Source organism: Macaca fascicularis, chromosome 4, assembly GCF_037993035.2.
Source record: "Macaca fascicularis isolate 582-1 chromosome 4, T2T-MFA8v1.1".
NCBI classification, from domain to species: domain Eukaryota; kingdom Metazoa; phylum Chordata; class Mammalia; order Primates; family Cercopithecidae; genus Macaca; species Macaca fascicularis.
This window is the reverse complement of record NC_088378.1, coordinates 66,379,405-66,399,687: the sequence shown is the minus strand read 5'-3', so window position 1 is coordinate 66,399,687 and position 20,283 is coordinate 66,379,405. Positions and strand designations below refer to the sequence as shown.

Sequence of the window (20,283 nt, the reverse complement as noted above, 5' to 3'; positions counted from 1 at the left end):
AGGAAAACAAGCATCCTCCGGGGAGAAAAACTATCCATGTGAAGGTTTTACAGGGGAAAGAAAGGATTTACTCTCGATGAAATCCATCAGAGAACCGCACAACTCTTGAGGGCACAGTGATGTCCCAGAGAAGAGAATTGGGAAGCACCCAGGACAACGCACATGCCAGTCCAGGGACATCATCGGGGACCTGGGCAGCCTGCTTTCAGGGGGACCCACACGGTGCCCCACCGCGGCCACTAGGCAGACACGTCACCTTATTTCCAAATGTCATCTCAAATGAGGGGAACATAGTCAGCAATGAACATGAAAGCAGCAGCTCCTGCAAGGGAATGGGAGGGCTCCTGCCTCCAGTCCAGTGTCGTGGGTAAGAAGCATTACAGAAGACACTTCCTGGACACAGTAGCTACCTGTAGAAAGACTCACCCTTTCAGAAACTTGTCCTGTAATTTGCAGAAGAGATCTAAGTGTACCCCTAGATTTACGAATGCTTTCCAAGGGGCAAGGCAGTCTCTGGCGTGCTTGTGAGAAGACAGGGGTCTCATTCTCTGTGGTACGTGCATCTCACACACCACGCATTACAAGGATTCTGCAAAATCTACAGTCTATGCAAATGTGCTTCAACTAGATCTATGTATTTTTTAAGAAAGCTCCTAAATATAGGAGGGTTTTTGAAGTGAACCCAGCATGACCCTTCCCTCTTGTTTTGTGTCAGCTTCAGGTAGAATTTTTGTTTTTTGTTCGTATGTTTTGTTTTGAGATGGAGTCTCACTTTGTCACCCAGGCGACCCCCTAAAATCTGAGCCACAGAGTTCAGCCAGGTAGAATTTCATTTTCAGTTTCATGTTCACTATTTCCTAAGACAATTTAGTATAGATGAATGTCAACTGAAAGAACTCCATATGTAGAATGCTTAGGACATACTAAAAATGTTCTGGAAAAGGCAATGGTCTTGTCTATACTTGATTAAATATCTCTTTACAGAAAAAGCCCATTATATGTAACATGCTAATCAGGGGGTCACATCTGGGCTCATGCGACCAGCATTATGTTTAACGAGAGTATGAAAGCAAACTTAAAGTCTCAATAAAGTTTCAGGTAGAATGAGCCAAACACTTAAAACATTACTTTCAAGAATTTTTACTATATTCACTAAGATAATTTTAAAATATTGAGTACTTAGATTAAATAAGCAAATTTTTTTTTCTTTCTTTTTTTTTTTTGAGACAGAGTCTCTCTCTGTTGCCCAAGCTGGAGTGCAGTGGCCAGATCTCAGCTCACTGCAAGCTCCGCCTCCTGGGTTTATGCCATTCTCCTGCCTCAGCCTCCCGAGTAGCTGGGACTACAGGCGCCCACCACCGCGCCCGGCTAGTTTTTTGTATTTTTTAGTAGAGACGGGGTTTCACCATATTAGCCAGGATGGTCTCGATCTCCTGACCTCGTGATCCGCCTGTCTCGGCCTCCCAAAGTGCAGGGATTACAGGCTTGAGCCACCGTGCCCAGCCTAAATAAGGAAATCTTTTAAGAAGCTATTATTTCAAATACATATTACAAATAGCTCAGCTTTTCTTAAGCAAGCTGCAAAACAGTCATGTGTTATGATCCAATTTGTGTATTTAAATATATATATAATGCCAAAATTGTTTTCTAGAATGACATGTAAAAAACTACCAATATAAAATCTCTGAGAGTGGTAACTGGGAGTTAAGGTACTTTTATTTTTCACTTTATACTTTTCTATACTTATTTATTCTATATTATTTTAAAACAAAAAACAAACAGCTTCAAATATCCTATAATTTAGATTATCCCTTATTAACCAGGGCATAGAGATGAAGCCTCATTGCAAGAAACTGATAAGATAAAATAATTATAAAGTGCCACCTGAACATTCATTAATTTACCTTCAGGAAACCTGAGAACAAGTAAAAATCCCATTTTGTAATCTCCCTTCTTGCATAAAGGACCAAAAAGAAAGCAGATTTAGATTCAGGGTTCAGGGTCTTCTCTTTCCCGTCGCACCCTATCCCTTGTGTCTGATGGGAGGATGACGTCTAAGGATGACAATGACAGGCTCGGATGGTGTCAGACAATCCCTACCTGTCGAAAGCAGGGGCGTTGGCTTCCAGGCCTCTGTGGAGTCTCAGATGATGGGAGCCAACCTAAAGCAAAGAGAAGTAACAATAGTGATTCTTCCTGCTTTGCAAAGCAAGGAGGCAGTGGTTTTTCCCATTCTCCTTCTTACTGTCAGCCAGGCTGCATGCGGCACCCACTAGGCCACCTCTGTGGTCTCTTCAGGGCTCAGGAAGGCTGAGCTCTCTGGATTCCGCTAACAGTGCTCCAAACTCAGGTCTAGGCACCTCGAGTCTGACTTTGCTGCTGCCCAGTCCTAACTGCAAAATGACCATGTCTGCTGCAATTCTTCCACAGACAGAAGATTCAGGGTAAGATTATGAGGCAGATGTCAGATCCTAAGCTCTCTGATAGCACAGAGGTCAGGGAAGCCAACTAGGGAGACAGAAACTGCTTCTCAGCCTCCTTCATGCCTTCAGGGACACTAATTTCGCCCTAAAATCTGAGTCATCCTAATTATAAAATTTGCCTTATTATTTATTAATAGAACTATTTATTTAATACTCAACTTAGTTTAAAAAAACATTTAAAATATAGTCACTGGAGCCAGCTTAAAGGGGGCTTTCACTGGCCAAATCTGGGGCAATTTGAACATCAAACTATACGAGGACAGTAATGGATTATAACCTGATGAAGAAAATAGAAATCCATGAATCCATACTGATGATAACTAGATGGATGAATAGATGGATGGATGGATGGACAGATGGGTAGGTGGATGAATAGCTGAGTGGATGGATGGATGGATGGATGGATGGATGGATAGATGGATGGATGGATGGACAGATGGGTGGGTGGATGAATAGCTGAGTGGATGGATGGATGGATGGATGGATGGATGGATGGATGGATGGATGGGTGGATGGCTGAATGGATGGATACTGGGTGGATGGATGAATGGGAGGATGAATGGGAGGATGGATAGATGGATGGACAGATGGGTGGGTGGATGAATAGCTGAGTGGATGGATGGATGGATGGATGGATGAATGAATAGCTGAGTGGATGGGTAGGTGGGTGAGTGAGTGGATGGATAGATGGATGGATAGATGAATGGGTGGATGGCTGAATGGATGGATACTGGGTGGATGGATGAATGGGAGGATGGATGGATGGATGGATGGATGGGTGACTGAATGGATACATGGATGGATGAATGGGGATGGATGGATGGATCAGTGGATGGATAGAAAGGTGGGTAAGAGGATGGATGGGTAGATGGATGGATGAGTGGACGCATCAGTAGATAGATAGCTGGGTGGATGGATAGGTGAATGTGAGGATGGATGGATGGGTGAGTGAATGGGCAGATGAAAGATGGATAGGTAAGGGGGTGAGTGGGTGGGTGGATGGGTGGATGGCTGGGTGGATTGATGGCTGGGTCACTGGATGGCTGGCTGGCTGGATGACTGGCTGGATAGAGGGACGGGTGGATGGTGGGTAGACAAGTAGGTGGATGGGTGGATAGATAGGTGGATGATGGGTGGATGGGTGGACGAATGGATGGGTTAATGGGTGACAGATGGGTGAATCAGTGTGCAGGTGGGTGGGTGTGTAGGTGGGTGAATGGGGAACAAGAGAGGGCTCTATAGTAGGATACCAAGTGATAAATTTGGAGGAAATAATTTTTAAAAATCATCATTTTACAGCTGTTATAGTAAATAATTGTTCAGCAAAAGTTATCTGTTGATGATAAATCTTAAGGGAAAGTTTAATGAGAAGCATGATACTAGCACGGTCTCAAAGTGTCTCCCATAGATTGCTGATTAGTTGAAAGGGAAAACATATTAACCATAAGTGGAGAAACTGAATAGCACCTTGACTGGGTGACCAAAATTAACATCACTAATGAGGGGCAGATGGACACCGTGTGCCTCCAGACCAGGTACCCTGAGAAGGACACAGCATCATGTAGGCAGTATGCTGGCCAGGGATCCATACACTGAATGTGATTATAATGAAACACTAGGAAAACCTAAAGGTAGGGACTCTCAATTTAAAGGAAAAGAAGGCTTGCATTCTCCAAAAACATTAATGCTTTGAAAGACAGAAAGCCAAGGAACAGATGCAGATTAAAGACTAGAGACATGGCAATAAAATGCAGTATGTGATGCTGGACTCAAGGGAGGAAAGGTGCTTCAAAGGACATCATTGAGACAAGTGATCAATTTGGAATATTGCCTGCAGATGAGAATGAAGTACTTCGTCAATGTTAAATTTCCCAAATGTGTACCTATACTATGGTAATGTAGGACAGTATATTTTGCACTTAAGTAAAGAGACACTGATATGGTTTGGATGTGTGTCCCTTCCAAATCTCACATTAAAACGTGACCTTCAGGGTTGGAGGTGGGGTGTGGTGGGAGGTGTTTGGATCATAAGGACAGATCCCTCATGAATGGCTTGGTGACAACCCCATGGTAATGAATGAGTTTTTTGCTAGTTCACAGGAGAGCTGGTTGTTTAAAGGAGCCTGCAACCTCCCTTTCCTTGCTCCCTCCCTCATCATATGACACACTGGCTTCCCTTCCTCTTCCATCATGACTGTAAGCTTCCTGAGGCCCTCCCCAGAAGCAGATGCTGGCACCATGCTTCCTGTATAGCCTGCAGAACCATGAACCAAATAAACCTCTTTCCTTGATAATACCCAGCCTCAGATATTCCTTTACAGCAAGGCAAATGGACTAACACCGACGTGATATATGCAACCTACTCTCAAATGGTTCAAAAATAACAACATGTGTGTGGCAAAAGGTTAAAATTGAGTGAATCTGGGTGAAGGACATATGAGAGCTCCCTCTTGTTCTTAAACTTTTTCTGTAGCTCTGAAATTATTTCAAGAATAAGTTGGTGAAAATGCACTCTTTAGTTTTGCTTCCGTTTGAGTGTTGTAAAAGCAGTGCCATCAGGTTTATCTGTGTCATGAGATACAGCTATTATCATGCTTCATATATCATTTTATAACTCACCACTACAGATGATACAACTGCCCCATTGCAGACTCAAGAAAAGCACCCATCTAGAGAACTGGTTTCTCAGCAATAGATTTAGAGATTCCTCAATAGATTTAGAGATTTCCTTCTTCTTCTTTTTTTTTCTTTGAGACAGGGTCTTACTCTGTTGCCCAGGCTGGAGTGCAGTGGTACAATCACAGCTCACTGCAGCCTCAACCTCCCAGGTTCAAATTATCCTCCCATCTCAGCCTCCCAAGTAGCTGGGACTACAAGTGCACACCACAATACCTGGCTATTTTGTGTGTGTGTGTATGTGTGTTTTTTGTAGAGATGGGGTTTCACCATGTTGCCCAAGTTGGTCTTGAACTCCGGGCTCAAGTGATCCACCCACCTCGGCCTCTTAAAGTACTGAGATAAAGGCATGAGCCATTGTGCCTGGCCAGGTTTTTTTTTTTTTTTTTTTTTTTTTGAGACGGAGTCTCGCTCTGTCGCCCAGGCTGGAGTGCAGTGGCCGGATCTCAGCTCACTGCAAACTCCGCCTCCCAGGTTCACACCATTCTCCTACCTCAGCCTCCTGAGTAGCTGGGACTACAGGCGCCCGCCACCTCGCCCGGCTAGTTTTTTGTATTTTTTAATAGAGACGGGGTTTCACCGTGTTAGCCAGGATGGTCTCGGCCTCCCAAAGTGCTAGGATTACAGGCTTGAGCCACCGCTCCCGGCCAAGGTTTTTCTATATAAACAATTCAACAAAGTCCCAAATCCCTTTTGGTCCTAAGACACTTTGGTCACAGGCAAAATGAGTGCAAAATGAGGCATCTTGGCCGTTGGCTAATGGGCGCTCCTAAGAAAGGCTCACCCCAAACCCCGTCATTTTGCTGCCTGTGTTGCCTCTGTCCTTTATCCCAATGGCCATCAACACCTGGTTGAGGAAATCTCAGAGAATTTGAAAACTTTCATGGCCACACTGCCGAGAGGCGTGCTCCATCCTGCACCCAGAGGGAAGTCGGCGGGTCTGTGTACCCCTCAGCTACCCTCTGAGAGGTCACCAAGGGCTGAAACCCAAGAAAGGGGCTGTGTCGTCTGTCAGTCATCACAGGAAATCTCCCCTGGCTTCAGGGATGAGTGGCAGCTGTTTGTAGGATCATTCCCATGGGAGCACAGTGAGACAAGAATACAAGCTCGGCAGGCCAGGGCTGAGGAGCCTGGCTCTCCGTCATGACAAGTTCTATTACTGGACATGTCTAATGGCCTCTCCCTGAGTCATAACCCAAAGCCTCTTCTTTTAATTAGGCAGAAACTGTCGCACAGATGACTGGACCTAGCAGTGTCCAATCCTCAGGCTTTATAGCTCCCCTGTTAACATATAAACTGCATTATCAGTCAGCAGTCCATTCCTCAGTTACTGAGCACCCTCTGAGTCATCATGCCTTTGAGTATCGTGGAAAGGCAGGAAAGGGATGGGAGACGCTGAATCCCCTGCCCTGGGTGATGACACTTAACCAGGACCCCCATGGAAAGACCCAGAAGCACTTCAAAGTTCCTAACAAGTCTGCACAAGTGCAAATTAATTTGACAGAAACTACGCCCTTGAGTCCAGGGAGCAGGCAGCAAAGCACAGTGGAATGAGGTGCCTGCCTATGATGGGGTCCCCTCAACCACATCATTGAGGACTCAGGGAACGTGGCAAGCAGATGGCACGCCCTGGAATCAGCTGCCCACAGCAGAAGGCACAGCCTGGACAGGGGCTGCAGCACATCTTTTCTGAGGCCTCGGGCCTGTCTTTCATCCTGGACTTAGACAACCATTCTGTGTGGACAGGGCTGGGCCCAACTGTCACAGGCATGGTCAATATCCCCTCAGTGGCTAGTCCAATATCACTGCTGACAACAAACCTTTCTACCTCGGAGCACTAAGAAGTCAGGAGCACCACCCCTAGGTGAATGACCAGAGCAGGAAATGGGAAGAAAGGATCTGTAAGTCTAGACCAGTGGTTCTCAAAGTATGGTCGTTGGACCTCCTCTGGGTGCTTGTTAGAGATGCAAAGTCCTGGGCCCACCCCAGATCTGCTGAGCCAGACTCTCCGGGGTGGGGCCAGGAATCTGTGTTTTAACAAGGCCTCCAGGAGATTCCTACGCACACACACTGAAGTTTGAGCAGCTCTGATTTTGACTTATTTCTGGATTTGTTACGTTCCCTTTCGGCTCAGGATGCAAATGCCCATGAAGGGGTAGAAGGTATAACAAAGAAGACAGCTCCAGGGGCCGTGTGCACACTTGCAGAGCTGTGTCCACACTTGCAGAGCTGTGTCCATACCTGCAGAGCCACGTGCATACGGGCAGAGGCATGTCCCCACCTGCAGAGCTGCATATACACCTGCAGAGCCATGTCCATACCTGCAGAGCTGCATGCACACCAGCAGAGGCACGTCCACACCTGCAGAGCCTCAGGGACACTGTGACCAGGCTCAGCTTGCCACAGCTGCTTCCTTGAGCTCAGGGCCTCAGGCTGAGTCCCTCCATCCCCTAAACAAGCTCTATTACTGGACTTGTCTAACTGCCTCTCCCTGAGTCATGACCCAAAGCTGCTTCTTTTAAGCAGGAGGAAAGGCAACACAGTGAGGCCTTGGGCAAAAGTGGAGGGGGAGCTGGGCCTCACGTTCTGTCCGGAGCTCACCCTTCCCCCATCACCCCATGCATCCCTTTCATCTGGGTTTCTTGGGCCTCATATCCTTCCTCTCCTCTGTCCCGCTCCGACACTGACCAGCGTCCACCTTCTCTGGCGTCACCTAGTCCTGAGGTTACTGAGTGTCAGAAGCCACAGGCAGAAGCTGCAGCTGGGGGCAGGGTCCACCACTGTCACTGCATTTTGCAGCTTCCCTTCTTCTTCACCCCATCCTTCTCCCCTCTGGGCAAAGGGCCAGCTACTCTTATCTGGCCCCTAAAGTCATTAGTTCAATCCTATAGACCAGAGACGAGTTAAGGGAGACAGCCATGAGGATAGTCAGGGTCTGGAGAACTCCTGGCTAAGGGAGTCCCAGCAGAGTCTCGATCAGAACTCAAGAGGCCCAAAGATCGCAGACAGTACCTCCACGCCTCTCCCCTGCACCCCGACTTAAGGCTACCCAAAAATCTCAGCTCAACGGCCTCCCATCCCCCTCCAAACTAACACTTCCTAGACTTCTGTCTAATCATGTCTCCACCTCTCTTGCAGCCCTGTAGCACAGTGTTCAGTGTGTGCTGGAGCCAGCTCCCGCAGGCCTGCAAGCTGACTGTGCACCGAGCTGGTCCAACTCTGAGCTCAGCAATGTGAAGCTGGTAGGTTGAAACTGGCCATGATGGCAGAATTTACACCACAGCAATGGACAAATGCTACAAACCAAAGCTCCCTGTACCCAGTCTGACCCCAATAAAACTGGCTTGCCAGAACAGTACCGAGTGGTTCCCATATTTTCCTACAGACTGGAGTCACCCACGGGTCTTCAAAAAGGACAGCTGCCTGGCTCCTGGCCCCAGATATTGTGACTTAATGTGTATGGTATCAACCTGGGTATCAGGATCTTTCAAGCTTCCCAGCTGAGTCTTCTGTGCAACAAGGTTGCGGAGTACTACTTGAGTAGCTGCTGGTATGGGATGCAATCTCCTCAGTGCAGCATCCACAGGCCCTTGACCCAGCCCTGCTCACCTCTCCTATCTGTCCTCCCATTCCCTTCATGCCCAGGACTTCAAGAAGTTACCCAGTAATACTCCCTGATCACTGTGATATCAGGAGTTACAACACCTGCACCCACTGTTCCCTCTGCAAGGGCTGCCTTCCTTGCCCGAGCGCTTCTTCCTCACCCCTCCCCAGTTTGGACCCTTGGGCAGCCCACCCCACACCCTCAGCCTGGGAGAGCTGCCCCGGGGGCCTCTCCCTTCCTCCAGCATGGCTCTATCTACACAACACTGCCATGTCCTGCCCCCTGCTCCCTGCAGGCAGGGACTGTATCTGATCCCTGGTGCCCCCTACACCTGGCAGATGCTCAGTGAATGTTTGGGATGAATAAATGGCTTCATCTGGGGTTACTGATTTACCATGAGTCTGTGAGGGATGAGAGATAAGATACCCCAGGAAGCTGTCTTCGTGTCACTACATCTCACGGTGTCCCTGTCCCCATGAAGACAGGAGGAAACTCATTCAGTGCTCAGGACACCAAGAACCACGCTTCTCCAGATGCCACGGGTGGTTTTATCTCCTGGGTGTTATCATTTGTTTCTATTAGTATCAATAGCAGCTGCCATTTTGAGTACTTTTTACGTTCTAGATACTGTGTTAATTTTTTTTTTTTTTTTGGGACAGAGTCGCACTCTGTTGACCAGCCTGGAGTGTGGTGGCATGATCTTGGCTCACTGCAAACTCTGCCTCCCAGGTTCAAGTGATTCTCCTGCCTCAGCCTCCTGAATAACTGGGATTACAGGAACCCACCACCACGCCTGGCTAATTTTTGCATTTTTAGTGGGGACGGGATTTCACCATGTTGGCCAGGCTCATCTTAAACTCCTGACCTCAAGTGATCCGTCCACCTCGGCCTCCCAAATTACTGGAATTACAGGCGTGAGCCTCCACGCCCAGCCAAATTCGTATACTATGTTCTTTAATCCTCTCTAGAACGCTATACGGGAGATCCTGTTAGCCCCATTTTACAGAAAAGTAAACTAAGGCTTGGCACAGACAAGAGCCTCTCAAATACACATGGTTACGAAGCGGAGGAGCCAGAGTTTGAATTTGAGCCCAGGTCTGCAGAGCTTCAAAGCTCGTGCTCTGAGTCACTGTCATAAACTGGCTGTGACCGTGGTTCTTTCTGTGGTGGCTGTGGGAAAGCTTGGAACAAGTGTCAGATTCCTTCCCACACACATGAGACCCATGGCATGCACTGTGGGCACCAATTCGACTCTTTCCCTTCATCCGGACCTCTTCACTTATTTTTTTTTTTTTTTTTTTTTTTTTTTGAGACGGAGTCTCGCTCTGTCGCCCAGGCTGGAGTGCAGTGGCGCGATCTCGGCTCACTGCAAGCTCCGCCTCCTGGGTTTACGCCATTCTCCTGCCTCAGCCTCCTGAGTAGCTGGGACTACAGGCGCCCGCCACCGCGCCCGGCTAATTTTTTGTATTTTTAGTACAGACGGGGTTTCACCGTGGTCTCGATCTCCTGACCTTGTGATCCGCCCGCCTCGGCCTCCCAAAGTGCTGGGATTACAGGCGTGAGCCACCGCGCCCGGCCTTATTTTTGAAACTATTATACTACAAGCCATCTCGTGTCCTTTTTGGAACAAATAAAGGTACAAACACATAAACGTGCCCATCCAGTGCCACAACTCCATGAACTTGGCAGGGAAGAGGCGAAGGTAGGGCAAGAGAGGTCTGCTCTACTCAGCATCCTCCTCCATTTGGTTCAGTTTCAGGAAACTTCAAAAGACAGACTGAACTCACCTTGGCAAGGCACGTGTCTGTACAGGCATATTAGGGTGAGGAAGCTTCTACAATGACCAGGGAAGCAAAGTTGTCAACCACAGACATAGATCATAAATAGATTCTTGAACTAGCTAGACTAGGGAGCAATTCGCTTTAAGGGTAAAATTTCAATGTGGCTATTTATAAACTGCACAACCCATTTACACAGTAAAAATGAAATTTATTAAAGGTACACGGCTGCTAGAAATGGAATCAGGAAATACTGAAAGCACCATTCCTGGGAAAACATGCAGACAGATCCTCATCCACGACCCTCTGCCCACCCCTGCACCAGCCTGCTAGGCTCCTGGGTTTCCAACGGCAGCCATCAAGAAGGGACAGCATTGCAGCTTAATATGCAAGCTACTCACACCAAAATCTTTGCACTTTTCATCTAACCTAAGTGAAGAAGGAAGAGAAAAAGTTCAAAGCGGAGAAAAATAACCAGAAGCGGCCTTAGGCTTGATAGTGACAGTGGAAGCCAGTGATGGTAGACCACCACTTCCCGCCACCCTCCTGGCCCCCTCTGAAGATGACTTCATCTCTCTTTGATGATGAGTGGTGTTTAGAGGCTAAACACAGGTATTAGGCCTAAAGGTTAGCAAATCCTTAATAAGATTAAGGAACACTAAAGCCTTACTGAAACTTGTTTTGAAGAAACCATGGAGGCCGGGCACAATGGCTCACACCTGTAATCCTAACACTTTGGGAGGCCGAAGCGGGCAGATCACTTGAGGTCAGAAGTTCAAAACCAGCCTGGCCAATGTGATGAAATCCTGTCTCTACTAAAAATACAAAAAATATTAGCCGGGCGTGGTGGTGGGTGCCTATAACCCCAGCTGCTTGTGAGGCTGAGGCAGGAGAATCACTTGAACCCAGGAGGTAGAGGTGGCAGCGAGCTGACATCGCACCACTGCACTCCAGCCTGGGTGACAGAACAAGACTCCGTCTCAAAAACAAAAAACAAAACAAAAACAAAAACAAAAAGAAGAAACCATGCAGGCTTTGGTGTAGCACAAGTGTTAGGAATTTAAGAGGGTGAAACAGCTGCCAAAAAGCTGAGATCTCAGGGTCCGCTGCTCCTGGCCCCTGACAGACCGAGGCACAGTCATCCCATGGCGGGTCCGGCTACATCTGAGGCAGCACGAAGGTCAAGGGGGAGACCAAAACGAAATCTCAGAGGGGAACGACAAAAAAGGAGTGTCATTTTTTAGATGAGGGAGATGAGAACACTGAGAGTCTTAGAAACAGGAGAGAAGGTGGCCAAAGGAGTTGGGAGGCCTTAGAGAAGACAAGAAGAAGAGGGAACCAGAAGACTCCCTCCAAGGGCTGAAGGTGAGTCACACGGAGAAGAATCAGATTTACTCCTGCACACCCCAAAACACTCTAGAGTTGGACAGACGCAGCAGTGCAATACAGGAGGAACTCACCAAGAATTAGAATCATCCCCAGCCGTGGCCTGGAGGACAGCCCTTTGGGGGTCCTGGAAGAAGGATCCCTGAACTGGCCAGGTGTGGTGGCTCACACCTGTAATCCCAGCACTTTGGGAGGCTGAAGCAGGTGGATCACCTGAGGTCAGGAATTCGAGACCAGCCTGGCTAACATGGCGAAACCCCATTTCTACTAAAAACACAACAAAATTAGCTGGGCGTGGTGGTGGGCACCTGTAGTCCCAGCTATTCGGGAGGCTGAGGCAGGAGAACGGCTTGAACTCGGGAGGTGGATGTTGCAGTGAACCGAGATTGCACCACTGCACTCTAGCCTGGGTGACACAGTGAGACTCCACCTCAAAAAAAAAAAAAAAAAAAGGAGGATGCTGAACTGAGAGTCACAGGGTGGAATGGATGAATTCCAAAAAGTCATTCCCAAATTCTAAGAGTCCATCATGACCATCGCCCTAATTTTTGGATTTCTTACAAACTTTACATGAAACACAAGACAGTCTCCCTATCTCCTTTTCGTGCCATACTCATTCGATCAATTCTTTCATTCTCCTGAATACAGAGCTCCAGAAGTTTCCAAAGGAAAACTCCATATTTAAAGAAAATCAGGTTTCAAAAACTCTTTTGGAATGTCTGGAATGGGAAATCTATAGATAAAGACAGCAGATGAACAGGCGAGTTGGCCTGAGGGAGACTTGGAGGGGATGGGAGAGACGGCTAATGGGGACGAAGTTTTTTAGCGGTGATCAAAGTGTTCTACGATTAGATTACAGTGGTGGTCACACAACACTGTAAATGCAGTAAAAACACCAAGTTGTAGGCTTTAAATGGGTAAGTTATATTGCAATAAAGCTGTTTTTCCATAAACCTCCTTTGGGCAGCCCTCCGGAGGAATTTCTGTGTCACTGCTGTCCTCAGGAGCATTTCTCTGGAGGCTGTCAGTTATCTCGTGCACTGTGGTGGGCTCTTTCTAGTGGAAAGACTGAATGTTAATCAAGCCTTTTCCCCCTACCAGAGCACGGAGCCTAAACGGGACCTCCATTCATCCATCTCACTGCCCAGGCTGACCCAGAACTTCACCAATGCTGTCAGCGCACCGTGCTGACAGCCATGGGGACAAGTGACTCACCTGCTCCGGGCACAGGGTCAAGTCAAGGGCGAGGCTAAGAAGCTGAACCCAAGACAGGGGACCCTGAGTCCAGCATTGTCAAACAACCCCTGGAACCTGGCAGATGGCACTCTGGGCCCTGCTAGCCACTAGCTGGCAACCCAAATGCCGTCACACGAGAGTTGTCGGTAAGAAGAGCCAAGAGGCCACAAAGGCCCTGGCCGAGAGGCTTTCTGAAGGCACCCACGTCCCCTTGGGGCGGGAGGAAGACTGGGGATTAGTGGGGAGGCCCCTCCAGTCCACTTGGCCCACAACCCACCTTGTTAGAGACCCTGGTGAAGGAGGCAGCATGCCATTCCACTGATGACAAATGTGTTCTTGGAATGTATCCCCACCCTGCGCTCTTCCCAGGAGAAAGAATGCCAGATCTCTCTGGCACTGACCAGAGCCCAGCTTTGGACGGCAAGGGCTATTTTTAGAAACCACGGGAAAGCTGTGGAAGTCTCACGTGGCCCCACAACAGGCAGCACCGAGTGCCAGCCCTACGCAGCCACAGAGCCTTCCCGGAGCCCTTTATGAGAGTCACGGCTCTCAGAAACGTCCTCAGTACACCTAACTCAGGGTCTAACCTCAGGCAGCGCTACCCAAGCTCACTTCGCGGCACCCACTCAGCAGGCACCACAGCACTGTTCCCGAGTCAGCGGCTTCACACAGCACCCTTGCCGACCAGAAGCAACAAAGTGGTGTCTGTGTTTTCTACACACATGCACGCATGCACACACACACACGTGTGCACACTTTGACAGCTCAGCTCAACACAACAGGGCTAAGGAAAAAGACTGGAAACCATGCCATGAAAGGAACATGTTAAAAGAAATCTTCCCCAGCTGTTGAAGGGAAGGGCAGGGCGGACAACATCACAAGGGGACATTTAAGTTTTTTCATGACCTACCTGAAGCCCTGGCTGCTCCCAGAACAGTGGAACGGAGCCTCTGATCTGGACAAAAGATGACACTCCATCGTCCATGTAAATCGTCTGTGGCACAAGGAAACAGAAAGGGAAAGGTATTCTTCAATGAAACCGAATGTCCTGGGCTGGGTAACGGGATCCGGCTGCCTGTGACCCGACACCAGCCAGAATGAAGGGCGGACGGTGGACTCCGGCGTCCTCTGCTCCCCCACCCGACATGGCTGGCAGTGCGCCCTGACCTCTGGCCAGGTGCTGGGTGGGTATACTGGCTGTCGACCAGCGTCTGAGGAGGGGGTCTGCTGGGGGTTGGGGCCTCCCAGGGTCTCCGGGAATTCACACTTCTAGGGCACAACCTTATCACCACCCTGAAAATCTCAGCAACAGCCCTCCGCCGCCCCCTGTATGAACAGAAGCTGATGTGCTCTGGAATGTAACCTTCCTTAGAGCCCTCTATTTTTACCTTGGCAAATAGCTAAGCAGCAGAGAGCTATGAGAAAAGGACTGAATGAAATAAAATGCACCAGTGATAGCCAAAAGACCTCGCTGACTGTGCTAGCCGGTCTTGTACTTGACAATACAAGACTCAACTTGACCTCATACTTGGTCCTGGCCCTGCCCCACTGTGTTCTTAAAACACCACTCGGTTAACACACACAACACGGTTTCCACAAGCTTCCAGTGTGACAGCACCTGCGGAGAAAGAAATGATCCTTACACTTTAAGACATCTATCTCCTCCCCACCCACACATACAGCTATTTCAGAGTGTGCCTGCAGGCCTCCAATGACGCTGGAGTGCAAGGGAGTTTTAAAAGGACAAGAAGTACGATCCTGAGCGCCAGCAGGGGCAGGCGGCGGCACTTATCAGATGCGGGGCCTTTATCTGTGCAACTCTAGCCTGGTCTGGCAGGGTGGCCCGGGCGCTGCTGTGGTCCTTGCCTTTCCTCACCGCCCTGCTCCCTTACAGGGTAGCTTTCCATACGGGCGAGATCACGCTCAGATCATGCAGGAATGAGTCATTCTGCAGTGGAGGACCTGAAAATTAGAGCCACTGTTTCCCTGGACCACAGGAATAACAGGAGCCTGGTATCTATGTTGTCAAACTAGAATTCTATCCTTTAATCTCCAAAGGGAAAAAGTGTGTGTTAAGAACTTGCTGTCTGTTTCCAGGTATTGAGTACCAGCAAAGTTGTTATACTCCATTCTTCTACTAACAAAACAGAATAAAATAGCAGGTTGCTTGAACGGCTGCAGACATAGTTGGCTACCATGAAATTAGGTATACACAATTGACTGACGTGTGTGCCCTGCATAGCCCCAGGTTCCTGGAAAAGAAACCAACTAGGCCAACATTTGTATGTAAAGACAATGTTTAACAATATCCAGGCCGGGCACGGTGGCTTACGCCTATACTCCCACCACTTTGGGAGGCCAAGGTGGGAGGCTGGCTTGAGCCCAAAAGTTCAAGACCAGCCTAGGTAATAAAGTGAGACCCCCATCTCTACAAAAACAATTTTTAAAAAGTTAGCTGGGTATGGTGGAATATGCCTGTAGTCCCAGCTACTCAGGAGACTGAGGCAAGATCACTTGAGCCCAGGAGGACGAGGCTGCAGTGAGCTATGATTGCACCACTGCACTTCAGCTGGGGCAAGAGAGCGAGATCCAAAAACCACCAAACAACAACAAAAACCAATGCCCATGATCTATTTACGCTGAGGAATGTCTCCCTTCACTCTGACTGCCATGTGCTAACAATGCCACTTCCAGCATCATACCAGGCTCCTCCCAAGCTGAGAATTGCCCAGAACCAGCTTCTGAAAACACCGAGGGTCATCAGTGCTCTGTATGCCCCTCCCTGCCCACACTGGAGCAAGAAGAAAGTTTTCCACCCCGTCCTCCACAGGGAAGCAGGCGACATCTGCACCCCATCCTATCACCAGGACTGCCTTCTTTGTTCCAAGGCGATGGGCATAACTAGACCGTCAAATGCAAGTGATCCGTTTCCATTCTGGGTGAACAACTTTTAACACCAGTGAAGAAGTGATGTCTCACCTCACAGATGCCATTTTGACAGAGGGCTCTTGGGGTGGGGAGGCAGGACAGAGAGTGGAAGCAGGAGAGAAACTGGGCTCTGGTATTAGCACAAGTTGGGTCTGACTGCCACTTTGCAAACCCCCATTTGCCCAGCAGGGTGGCCCTGGGCACATTACTTAGCCATCCTCAGCCTTGGTTTCCCTCTCTTACAGGAAGTTCATGTCACCTTGAGCACTGAGAAGGGATGAGCTCTGAGGAGTAAGTGAGGGGGTGTAGTCTCAGCAGAGTAGCCACTCAAAAACAAAGCTGTTTTCTCTTCCCCAGAGGCACTGACGCTATGAGTATGCACAAGGGCACCTGCTGGCATCGGAGAGAGTTTGGGCCCTGGGAGGAAGGAGGGATACAAGAAGGAACAGACAACACGTGGGAGGGAGACCAGGAAGAGCAGTGGGGCCACATAAGGAAAAGACGGAGGCCCATGCCAGTGCTGTGATGAGGCCAGGCCAGTGCCTAGATCCCAGACTGAGCAGCCGGAGGGCGACCCTGAGTGACACTTCCAGAGCAGTGGGAACAGAAACCTAATGGCCATAAAAAGAGAGGGACGAGGCAGGAAAACTCACAGGTGTGCATATACCTTCTATCTGAAAGGCTTTCTGCTGACCTTCTACTTCCGGATACAGTGTCTACAAACCAATTATCTCTAAGTCTGCATTCCTGGGAGGACACGCAGTCATCCTAACCTCCCTGAATGAGTCAGTGGCCTTATCTTGAAGAGCCAAATATTTATCTTACATCTTTTTTTTTTTTTTTTAATAGACTGAGGGGACTTTTTGTCTTGTTTTTCTGCGTGGTGAGTCAGCACTGCAGAGCAAGCCCACCAGCTATGACTCAGCAGAGCCAAAAAGACTCAAGGCTTCCTCCCAAGGAGGCTGAGATGCTATCTACACATGCACACAACATGTGTGCATGCACACACACAACACATGCACCACCCACATACGTGTGTATACAACATACAAATGCACACACTGCACACATACACATGACAAACACACGGCACACACGCCACACACATGCCTACACAAACGCACATGACACATACATGTACAACACATAAATGCACATACCATGCACACACTGTGCACATACAACCCACGCACACACACACACAGCCTGCCTTGGGGAAGGAAGATTAATTATCTATTCCTCCTAAGAAACATGTTAAACCAAAGCAAAAGCGGAGGGTGCCACAGGGCCCCCCTTTTCTGGCTCCCTGAGAATTAATTCCTGAGAAGCTGATCCACCTGCCAAGAATCTCCACCACAGGGAGCTAGTCTGCTCCCGGTCCGGTCCTACCATTTGTTTGCCAGACGATGACCACATCGCTGTGCGCATGCTCCACTAATGGCCAGCAGGCCCGGCTGGGGGATCCTGTTTCCTCTGCAGGGGCCCTAGGCCAGTGTGACCTGCAGGCGGCACCACAAGGGGCTGACCTGCCTCCCCAGCACAGTCCTTCCTACTGGAGGCTCAGCACTCATTTCCTCAAAGTTGCTCCCTGCACCCTGGGGCGAGGCCACCGAGACGCAGAGCCTGCCACTTCCTCAGCTGTCAGTTGGACGGGGAGGCCACGCTGTGCTACCAGAATGAGTCTACCCGATTCTGTCCATAGGAGCATGGTAAAGGTCTTCAGAAGCATCAGACAGTCTGCTCCTGTACCATAAGCAAAGCTGCGAGATGCATATGGAGGGCTCATGACACGGTCCCAACACAGGCCCTCAGCTGTGACTTTGCAAACTCAAGGGGGTAGGATGTGCCAGGCTCCCCGAGGGACCTCCCCAGAATCCCAGCAAATCACTGGCATCTGAAATAGGTGAATCTCAACAGGGTCCCAGGCAGATTCCCCTGCAGACCAGGCAGCCCAATCCTCACAGGGCTGCTTCCCTGAGCTCAGCGAGGACCTGCAGGCCGAGCCTTGCTCCACTCTCCCAACTCATCCTAGAAGAACCGTCCTCAGCAGGCGGCTGCGGAGCCAGGGAGCACCGCGGGGCTGCCACTTCACAGGAGCATATTAACTGTGCGTTCCACTTAAAGATGTGTTTTGTGTTTTAAAAACGAACTTAGATCAACCTAAGCATCTGTACTGCTATCAAGTGACATAAAAATATTCAGTGACTCCAGAGACAGAAAGCGAGGGGTTCCCTTGGCATATACAAGTGAGGCAACATGAGTTTCTTGCTTTTGGGGAACAGTCACTTCCCTGCAGCCATCTCTGCTCCTCCTGCCTCCATCATGTTTTAGAAAAGGGGCTGTCACACCTGTGTTGTTTGGCTTGGAGGAATGCTCACCCCCCACCAGGCCCGTGTCCTGGTCCCATGTGTGCAGGAAGCATGAACCCTCTCTGCTCCTCCGGTTCACCTGTGTTGCTTTCTGCTCCATGCCCCTCCTGCCTGGGCTGCGTGCAGCACATGCTTCTCCTGCCCTGGCTCTGCGGTGCTTCCCCTCGCCCTCCAGGCAGGGGTCACTAGCTGAACACCACCTATCACAAGTACCACCTGGAAGGGCAGCAGAGCCTGCCAGGGCCAGCTTCACCTGTCCCACTCCTGCTGTGCCCCCGTTACACCACCACTGCCTCCCCGTGCCCATCTGCCCAGGAGCAGAGCCGGGGACCTGGCAGGCTCAGTCAGGCTTTGCTGAAGGCCCACGTGGACAACCCTGGACTCAGCGCTGGGAAGTGATGGCTCCCATTCCTGGGTAGCCAGGCTGTCCGGGGTCTCCGATGGATGGGCCAGCCCGGGCACCTCCAGGCTCATCAGCACAGCCTGAAACATAAGCACCCAACCAAGAGCTACTGTGGGTGCAGGGCCACCTTCTCAGGGCCCCGCTATGCGTCTCTTGTTAACAAAGTCACTGGGGTTAAGTTACGCTCTCTAGGTGGGGCGGGGGCAGCGTCCGCAGCTGCTGCATCCATGGGTGAGAGGCAGGTGGTGGTGCCCAGCTGTCTGTCAATCACTGCTGCTCCTGGGCATGAGGTTGGGTGGGGACTTCATGGACAGCAGCCCTGTCTAGCCCAGAGGACGAAAAGGGACAAAAACCACACACTAGGAAGCCCACAAAGACTTATGGGAGCCAAGAAATCCCTCCCCAGCCCCGACAAGGGAGGTGGAGGCAATGTCAGCAGCATCGGGCTGTACCCCAGGAGCTGGAAGGGCAGGCTGTTCACATCTCTACGGCCTTGCCAGGCCGCCCGAGGTGGGAGATTCAGGAGATGTGGGGGCAAGATCCCTGCCTCTGAGCTCTAACAAGCAAGCTGGCAACACAGGAGACAAACGCCAGTCAGCAGGCACACGACACGACGTGGCTGGAGCCAAGGCCCACCCTGGTCTGTGGCAGGGCTTGCTGGTCTGTAAAAGTGAGAAAGCAAAGACGGCAGCGAGAGTTCTCACCGGGCCACAGGCGCTGCCTATAAAGCACAGTCCTCTAACAGGAGCTGGCATCCGCATCCCAGGGTGAGCTGTGCCCCTTCCAAAAACCATATGGTGAAGTCCCAACTCTAGTACTTCAGAGCTTGTTTGGAAACAGGGTCTTTGCAGAAGTAACGGGTTAAGATGAGGACAGCTGGAATAGGGTGGGTCCCTGATCCAGTATAACTGGAGTCCTGGAGAGACACAGGCAGAGGAGGACACATGAATACGGAGGCAGAGATGCAGAGATGCTTGCCAGGGACCACCAGGAGCTGGGAGCAGTGCTCGGAAGGGTCCTCCCTGGGGGGCTTCGAAGAGACAGCGGCCCTGCCGACACCTGGACTGCAGACTTCCAGCCTCCAGAACTGGGAGAGAATAAGTGTGCGTTTTCAGCCACCCAGTTTGGGGTACTTTATTACGGGCAGTCCCAGGACACTCATGCAGTTTGCTTTCATTTTCCGTGTTAGAATGTCCAGTGCTTTAGGAAGGACAGTGATGCTAAAGGACAGTGGTTCCCAGGGACTTACTTGATGAGATGCAATAAATGAGACTCCAAGTCTTAAAATACTGGTTGAAATCCAAAACCAGTATTTTAAATAAAAGTTAAAAATAAAAGGAAAGTAGTAACGAAGTGGGGCAGGGAAGGGACTCTCTCCATGCAGACATCAGCCAGAAAAGAGGAAACCACCCGGCTGGGC

At 49.8% G+C, this 20,283-nt stretch overlaps 1 protein-coding gene across 9 annotated transcripts in view; it reads right to left on the bottom strand.

Moving 5' to 3' along the window:
• Positions 1–20,283, bottom strand: part of SYNJ2 (synaptojanin 2) — a 119,255-nt gene that overhangs the window by 43,743 nt on the left and 55,229 nt on the right. For 7 of the 9 annotated variants that reach the window (XR_006697685.3, XM_045391329.3, XM_045391327.3 and 4 more), the window contains exons 5-6: positions 14,074–14,157; positions 2,101–2,162 (exon numbers count right to left, since the gene is read on the bottom strand). Coding sequence is in view for 8 of the 9 variants with exons in the window: in XM_045391329.3 (XP_045247264.1) it covers positions 2,101–2,162; positions 14,074–14,157 (146 nt within the window). In the remaining variant the exon portion in view is untranslated. Of the gene's footprint in view, positions 1–2,100; positions 2,163–14,073; positions 14,158–14,551; positions 14,794–20,283 lie in introns of those variants that run through there. The other 2 variants (XM_045391330.3, XM_074037341.1) reach the window with 1 other exon arrangement.